Raw genomic sequence first — 8652 nt, 5'->3', positions numbered from 1 at the left:
TTGTGCATTATGTAATATAATTTAGCATTTGAAGGTATAAAATAAGTGTAACTAAATATATTCTTAATTTGAAAATGCATTTCTTTCATATTTAGCGTATGTTCAAAACATACTTTGGCCAGTATATACTACTACTACTAAAATTATTTATATTTATTTGATTGATTGATTGATTGCCATGTGAGGTGGAAAAGAGCCAAATATGGCGTTTAATTGTATCAGAAGCTCTGTCTTTGCTTAAGCTGCACAGCACTGATGACTCTGAATATCTTCTTTATATCTGATTTGTTTCCACACAGGAACTCTCCCCAACATCACGAGGAATGCTCTGGTCAACTGCACTGAACTGGTGTCCTACGATCTCATCAAGGAAGCCATTCTCAAACATAAACTCATGTCAGGTATGAAAACTCACGGCAGGGCTCACAATCAGAAACCTAAACAACTCAGTTAGAGATTTCAATAAACAGGACGAGCCGTTTCTGACTGTTCATGTTTCCAGTCTCAGTTCTATTTAGCATTTTTATTAGGTAGAAACCAGAATCATTAAATACATAAAACATGATTTCAGCAAACAGTGTTTCCCAAAATCAAAACATATGCCAGCGTATGACGGAGCCTCTAAATCAGGCCAGGAGTCCATGAGGAGACGCAGCTGAAGCGTCCCGCACCGCTAATAACCAGTGTGAAACATGCTAGAATGAACCAGCACAAACCACTTTCACCAGATAAGATAGTACTGGTGATCAGGTCAGGTCTTGCTGTCTCATTCATGCCATCAGCACTTTTGTAGTGAAGGGCCTGTAAAATTAGGGCAAAGGTGTGATGAGGTTTACACACACACACACACACACACACAGAGAGAACAAAGTGTGTCTGACACCATCAAAACCAGTGTTGATACTGTTAACTGACACCAATAAAACTCAGTGTTATTGCTGTAATAAAGTAAAATATAAATATTAGATGAAATTAGAAATGTTCCCTTTGGCAAATAACTGAAATAAGTTGAAGTTTTAAAATTACTAAAACTGAAATAAAAATACATAAAAGATAAGTAGAAATAAAATAGAAAAAAATGAAATGTGATAACAAAAGCGCATAATAAAATTACTAAAACCTAAACTAAAATGAAAATAAAAACAGAAGATATATGAGTAAAACCTAATCAGAATTTTAGTAAATACTAGTAGTATATTAATAATACACCGAACAAATAATTTGCATACAGGACAAAATGAATACCCAAAAAAAAAACAAAAAAAAAACATTTCCGATGGAAGAAAAAAGGCAACTATTTAATTAACTGAATAAAATATAGAAGATAAATTAAGACTTCAAGACAAAATAACAATATATTTGAAGTATTATAATTATATATATTTATATAAAAAAATATTTAAAAAATAAATAAAATGACAAAAGCACATAAATGACTAAAATTAAAACTGAAAATGAAAAAATTATATACAAAATATTAATGAATACTATAATAGTATATAAATACTACAAAAAATAACTTTTTAATTTGTAAATAAAACAATTCCATTTTAGATGGAAGAACAATAGGTGACTATTTAATTAACTGAATAAAATCTTCAAGACAAAAGACAAAATGACAATATATTTAATGTTTTTCTTTTTATTTAATATTTAGTGATAGACAGACAGACAGACGGAGAGACAGACAGACAGACAGACAGACAGACAGACAGACAGACAGACAGACAGACAGACAGACAGACAGAGACCGACAGAAACACAGACAGAAAAAGAGACAGACAGACAGAGAGAAAGACAGACAGACAGAAAGACAGACAGACAGACAGACAGAGAGAAACACACACAGACAGACAGACAGACAGACAGAGAGAAACACAGACAGACAGACAGAGAGAGAGAAAGACAGACAGAGAGAAACACAGACAGACAGAAAGACAGAGAGAAACAGACAGACAGAGAGAAACACAGACAGACGGAAAGAGAGAAAGACAGACCGACAGAGAGAAACAGACAGACAGACAGAGAGAAACAGACAGACGGACAGAGAGAAACAGACAGACATACAGAGAGAAAGACAGACAGACAGGGAGAAACACAGACAGACAGACAGGGAGAAACACAGACAGACAGAAAGACAGACAGACAGAGAGAAACACAGACAGACGGAAAGAGAGAAAGACAGACCGACAGAGAGAAACAGACAGACAGACAGAGAGAAACAGACAGAAGCGCCACATACTTCATGATAAATCATTAATTAATGCTCTTAAATAAATCATACTCTCATAACGCGTCACACCTGAAATGGTCTCTGACTAACAGCCGAAACGTTCCTGTGGTTCTCCTTCAGGTTCGTTCCATCTTTCCTGCGGCTGGGCTCCTGGAACGTGGTGATGTTTGTGTCGTTCGAGCAGCTCAAGCGGGCCATGATGATGTCCAGGAGCAGAGTCGAGGCCACCACGTAGATCTTCCCCTCCAACTGAAATCAAGCACACAGACTCACATGAGCAGCTGTTTCAAATTCCTCTGACAGGACGATGACGAGAACAGGTGTAACTTCCAGTTTCACGCTTCCGCTTTGGAAGTTAAACAGGCAACATTACAGGATGCATCTGTCATCCTTTCTCTTTCAGGGTAAACCACTATAAAAACCGCTGCCCAATACAACCATTGATCACACAATGCACAAATCTTCTGAACCTCAGACCCTTTATATGTTAATGTACATAATGTTTATGTAATATTTATATTTCCTCATTTTTTAAAAGCAATTAGAGCTTTGTTTAAAGCAACTATTTACCTTAATGTCCATTTAACCCTAAAGATCCAACAAGTAACCCTGGAATGACCTAGAAAGTGTTGCCTCATTACTGGAAACCTAAAAAGACAAAGATAAGCACATATGCTTCAATAAACACCTTTATACAACTTTCGGATGTCTTTGTGGTGACTGTGGACTTATGTTAACTTTGTGAAATGAGTTGCATAGCTCTTTAAAAAAATGGTATCATGCATTAATCACGTAGATGTTCATTAAAAAATAAAACTCAATTCTATAAACCTGATTTTGACATGCAATGCATTGTATTTTGCTTATGCATGCAGATTTTTTTTACCATATTAAGTTGTGGTACTTTGAGGAATGAGTGATATGCGTCTCTCTTCAAAAAAAAAAAAAACTTTAAATCATGACGCAAAAGGAAATGTAAGGAACAGGTACAAATGAGTTACTTAAATATTTATGGTGTCATGCAAAAAATCATGATCATTTAAAAAAACTAAATTGCTATTATGCATGTAAATGTTACGACCATATTTGTTGACAGACTGCAATGAATATGTTTTTAAAAATTAATATACAGTATGAGTTTTCAAATTATTACTGCCTAGTAAAGGCAAAAAGATGAATAAAAATGATTAAACGCGACCCGTTATAACATGGAAGACAAGAAAAGCTGCATTAACTAAACTGAATTACCCAAAAAATGTAATTCAATTTTAAAAACTTCTATTAATTCTTATTGCCAAACCACCAATGAAAAGACACAAACTTTGTATTTGAATATTCAGTCACTAATTTTATTCTTCAACATTAGATATGAATCCAACACTATAAAATTAATCGGGTCATCAGGAATAAAAAATTACATCTTCAAAACCAAACAACGTTTATAAATAAGACAACGACACAGTGTCACATCAACGTTTGTGCATACAAATGCTGTCCTTTGGAATTGAGTTGAGGTCTGAATAACAATATTCACAAAACAGATTAGATATTAAATACTCGCTGCAGGCCACATCGAAGAATTGTGCAGCCGATGACGGGTGCGGGTTTAATACAACTTAAACACTTTAACATACAAAGGGGTTGAATCATCTGCATACAGAAGAAACAACAACTTCCTAACATCTTATGAACATCATCTTCCTGAGATGGGTAAAGATGAAGGAGGAGGAGTCACGTGACCACGACCAAAACGTTCAAGTGTGAAGGGACTCCAATCTGTTCATTGGAGAGTTTAAAATATCACTTTGAAAGTATTATTAATAATACTTAGTGTAAGTCTTTTCCCTGACCAGGTCAATGTAGCTAAACAACCAGCTATGCACCCTTGATGTACAGTTTATACAGCTGTTTAATTATTAATATTCAAATAAAGCTTCATGCACGTTGTACATTTCCTAACTTAAAAACTATCATGAAGTTAATGGAAAAAGAAGAGAAAATTAACTGTTGCGGTTTCCTTTTGTCTGTGAAATTATGCTGGAATCACTTTTCTTGGTCCACGGTCATGAGAAGCGTGACCTCAGGCATCTGAAGTTGACCTTTGACCTTGTCGTGGAACTTCTCCCTGTAGCGATTGAACTCCATGATGCTCTCCGGCTCCTCTTCCAACCAGAACTTATCAAACTCAAACGCCAGGTAACCTGCCAGCACGAAACACATCAACATAAGTGAGCGTATCTCCAAGAAAAGAACAATCATTACATTTTACAAGCAAGCATGGAACTTTAAATGCAATATTTACAGTAATATAAAAAAAAAAAAAAATTTTAAGTTTAAATCCGCCATGACGCAAAAGGAAATGTAAGGAACAGGTACAAATGAGTTACTTAAATATTTATGGTGTCATGCAAAAAATCATGATCATTTAAAAAAACTAAATTGCTATTATGCATGTAAATGTTACGACCATATTTGTTGACAGACTGCAATGAATATGTTTTTAAAAATTAATATACAGTATGAGTTTTCAAATTATTACTGCCTAGTAAAGGCAAAAAGATGAATAAAAATGATTAAACGCGACCCGTTATAACATGGAAGACAAGAAAAGCTGCATTAACTAAACTGAATTACCCAAAAAATGTAATTCAATTTTAAAAACTTCTATTAATTCTTATTGCCAAACCACCAATGAAAAGACACAAACTTTGTATTTGAATATTCAGTCACTAATTTTATTCTTCAACATTAGATATGAATCCAACACTATAAAATTAATCGGGTCATCAGGAATAAAAAATTACATCTTCAAAACCAAACAACGTTTATAAATAAGACAACGACACAGTGTCACATCAACGTTTGTGCATACAAATGCTGTCCTTTGGAATTGAGTTGAGGTCTGAATAACAATATTCACAAAACAGATTAGATATTAAATACTCGCTGCAGGCCACATCGAAGAATTGTGCAGCCGATGACGGGTGCGGGTTTAATACAACTTAAACACTTTAACATACAAAGGGGTTGAATCATCTGCATACAGAAGAAACAACAACTTCCTAACATCTTATGAACATCATCTTCCTGAGATGGGTAAAGATGAAGGAGGAGGAGTCACGTGACCACGACCAAAACGTTCAAGTGTGAAGGGACTCCAATCTGTTCATTGGAGAGTTTAAAATATCACTTTGAAAGTATTATTAATAATACTTAGTGTAAGTCTTTTCCCTGACCAGGTCAATGTAGCTAAACAACCAGCTATGCACCCTTGATGTACAGTTTATACAGCTGTTTAATTATTAATATTCAAATAAAGCTTCATGCACGTTGTACATTTCCTAACTTAAAAACTATCATGAAGTTAATGGAAAAAGAAGAGAAAATTAACTGTTGCGGTTTCCTTTTGTCTGTGAAATTATGCTGGAATCACTTTTCTTGGTCCACGGTCATGAGAAGCGTGACCTCAGGCATCTGAAGTTGACCTTTGACCTTGTCGTGGAACTTCTCCCTGTAGCGATTGAACTCCATGATGCTCTCCGGCTCCTCTTCCAACCAGAACTTATCAAACTCAAACGCCAGGTAACCTGCCAGCACGAAACACATCAACATAAGTGAGCGTATCTCCAAGAAAAGAACAATCATTACATTTTACAAGCAAGCATGGAACTTTAAATGTAATATTTACAGTAATATAAAAAAAAAAAAAAATTTTAAGTTTAAATCCGCAAAAATGCAGTACAACAAACGTTTTTATTATGCTGACTAAAATAAATATACTAAAAATAAATTTCAACTTTTATACTTTTTATTTATACTTAAATACTGCACATTTAATTTTAATAATACATGTACTTAATAATTCAACAATAAACAATATATTAAATAAAATATAAATATATATACATAATTATTATTAAGATTATTATAAATATAATATATATTTGAAATACTTTTATATTAATAATGTATTTAGTAATTATTGTTTTTTTCTACATTAGAAATAATATAATAAACTGGGTTAAACATCTTTATTGTCCTAAACTTTGCCTTGATTTTCTTTAATCAAAATGGGATTTTTTTGTTTTTTTTATTAATTTATTTTGGAATTGAATATGATCAGACCACGATCTAGACAGGTTTTGTGAGACTCACTGCTCTTGATATACATTGCTCAAAAAAATAAATAATCTCAAATTAAATAGATTGTATTTATATTTTTTTTGTGTGTGCATGTATATATATATATATATATATAGAATTATTTAATTATTTTTACTCACAGTAGAACTGATGGAAGTGCTGCATTTGGGGTTTTCCAGGTACTGTGTTATAGAAATGAGGCTTCAGAGCATCATTCTTCATTAAGCTGTATGCCATCTCTGTCAGATTGATGCCCACTATGGCATACGAGTACCTGCAATGACACGAAGCATGCTATGATGACGAGCAACTTTAATCAGTTATGATGGCGAGAGTCATCAGTGGGGACTCACCCTAGTCTGGGGTGATTCGCGTGTGACAGAACCTGCCGGGCTGCGTCTGTGTAATTCTCACTGAAAAAACTGGGCAAACGAAGAAAACCGTCAACTTAAAAGCATTAGGGAAGCAATGAAACGTCATCTTCTCATAAGCAGAGAAGCTGCACTTACAGGAGGTTTGCGAGGCCCAGCATCCCCATCCCTCTGAAATCAGTCTTGGGATCGTCGCCCTGGAAACCAATGTTTCCCCACTGCTTAGTGATCCTCGATTCCAGCTTCACTGACGGCATTAACAGATCCCACAACTGACAGAAAACAAACACAAACCAGTCAGAACTGAGAACCTCTGAAGCTCAAATGTGACCCTGGAGCACAAAAGCAGTGTTAAGTCGCTGGGGTATATTTGTAGCAATAGCCAACAATACATTGTATGGGTCAAAATTATAGATTTTTCTTTTATCTTTGCCAAAAATCATTAGGATATTAAGTAAAGATCATGTTGCATGAAGATATTTTGTAAATTTCCTACTGTAAATATATTAAAACTTAATGTGCCCATAATCCAAGAGGGCGCAAGTGAGCGCTGATTTGTATTTATTTATTTTTAGTGACAAATCACTTTCTGATTTCAAATCACTGTGCCATTTCATGTTCTCCAACACTGTCAAAGATACATATATTTATTAATTTAGAGTAGGTTACAGTTCGCACTAACTTACCTGACAAACACAACGTGAACTGTTTAGAGTGCACTATAAAGTGAGGTTTTAGTTATAAACCTATGTATGAATGAATACACACACACACACACACACACACACACAGTAGTCTATGATGCCGGTGTGTCATATATACATACGCTTATCTGGGGGAAACTGCGAATTTACAAGTTTCCTAATTTGAATTTTCAAGCATTTTTCCGTTTTTCATATAGATTACACTTACAAAAAGCAATTAAATTTGCTAGACATAAGTAAAATTAATTTAATTTACCTCGCGTCGCGGAAGCAATGTGCGAGACTTCCGTTAACGGCTAGTAAACAGAGTTTATAGTTTAATTATGCAATAGATTTTTATATTTTTAGGGGTCATTTTTTCTGTTTAGTTCTCAACGTGGTAGATGCTTAAGGTAATTCATGCTTGTGAGATGTCATGGCTGGTAAAACGGTAAAACCGTGCTACAAACCGGTTTATGATTACGATAATAAATTAAAATATGATAAATACCAGTGAGCAACATCTAGCAGAATAACGGGTAAAAAAAAGTAGGGACTGACACCGGAAGCCTCGCACATTCCCGCGTACTTTAAAAAAAAAAAAAAAAGTTTTCATTTTTAAAGGGGTCATATGATGCGATTTCAAGTTTTCTTTTCTCTTTGGAGTGTTACAAGCTGATTGTGCATAGATAAGATCCCTGAAGTTGCAAAGACTAAAGTCTCAAAACCAAAGAGATATTCTTTATCAAAGTTAAGACTCTGCCACGCCCCCCTAAAACGCCTCGTTCTAACACGCCCCCGCATATCTACCTCACTATGTGGAAATATTAGCATAATGCCGCCCAAATGTGCACGCAAAGAAAGAAGGTGTGGTTTCAGTAACCGCAGTTAGTGTTGAAGCAGCATGTCAGAGAGACGCTGTGTGTTTCAGTGCGAAAGCAAAAGCACTTTATTTGGCCTTCCGAAAGTAGATGCATTTAGGAATCTTTAAGATTACTTACAACAGAACAGCAATGCATTTTATGGACGACCGTTTCGTGAACCTAGGAGAGGAGGTAATTCTGACTTTGCTATGACAATCTGACGCTTCTGAATCAGCTACTGTTTTGTTATTAGTTTAAGTATTTGCTATTGACTGTTCAAATGCGGAGTTTTGCGCATCGTGTGTGTGTGTGTGCGTGTGCGTGTGCGGGTGCGTGCGTGGGAGAGAGAGGGTGCGAGA

At 35.0% G+C, this 8652-nt stretch overlaps 2 protein-coding genes across 2 annotated transcripts in view; one reads left to right on the top strand and one right to left on the bottom strand.

The window, feature by feature from the left end:
• Positions 1-2932, top strand: part of LOC107594344 (mitochondrial uncoupling protein 2-like) — a 6436-nt gene extending 3504 nt beyond the window's left edge. Inside the window, exons 4-5 of the mRNA XM_016284356.1 lie at positions 300-451; positions 2322-2932. Of these exons, the coding sequence (XP_016139842.1) occupies positions 300-451; positions 2322-2468 (299 nt within the window). The 3' untranslated portion in view covers positions 2469-2932. The remainder of the gene's footprint in view (positions 1-299; positions 452-2321) is intronic.
• Positions 2933-5268: 2336 nt separating this feature from the next.
• On the bottom strand, positions 5269-8009 carry LOC107594343 (ELMO domain-containing protein 2-like). The gene is made up of 5 exons (XM_016284355.1): positions 7994-8009; positions 6886-7060; positions 6730-6798; positions 6517-6650; positions 5269-5820 (listed from the first exon to the last, which is right to left on the bottom strand). The coding sequence occupies exons 1-5, from the start codon at positions 8007-8009 to the stop codon at positions 5663-5665; spliced, it is 552 nt and encodes a 183-aa protein (XP_016139841.1). The 3' UTR covers positions 5269-5662.
• Between the last annotated feature and the right edge of the window lie 643 nt (positions 8010-8652).

The sequence above is a fragment of the Sinocyclocheilus grahami genome, unplaced genomic scaffold, assembly GCF_001515645.1.
Source record: "Sinocyclocheilus grahami isolate Dianchi unplaced genomic scaffold, SAMN03320097.WGS_v1.1 scaffold181.1, whole genome shotgun sequence".
Classification (NCBI taxonomy): Eukaryota; Metazoa; Chordata; class Actinopteri; order Cypriniformes; family Cyprinidae; genus Sinocyclocheilus; species Sinocyclocheilus grahami.
Note: the sequence above shows the minus strand (reverse complement) of the source record. Positions and strands in the feature narration are given on the sequence as shown.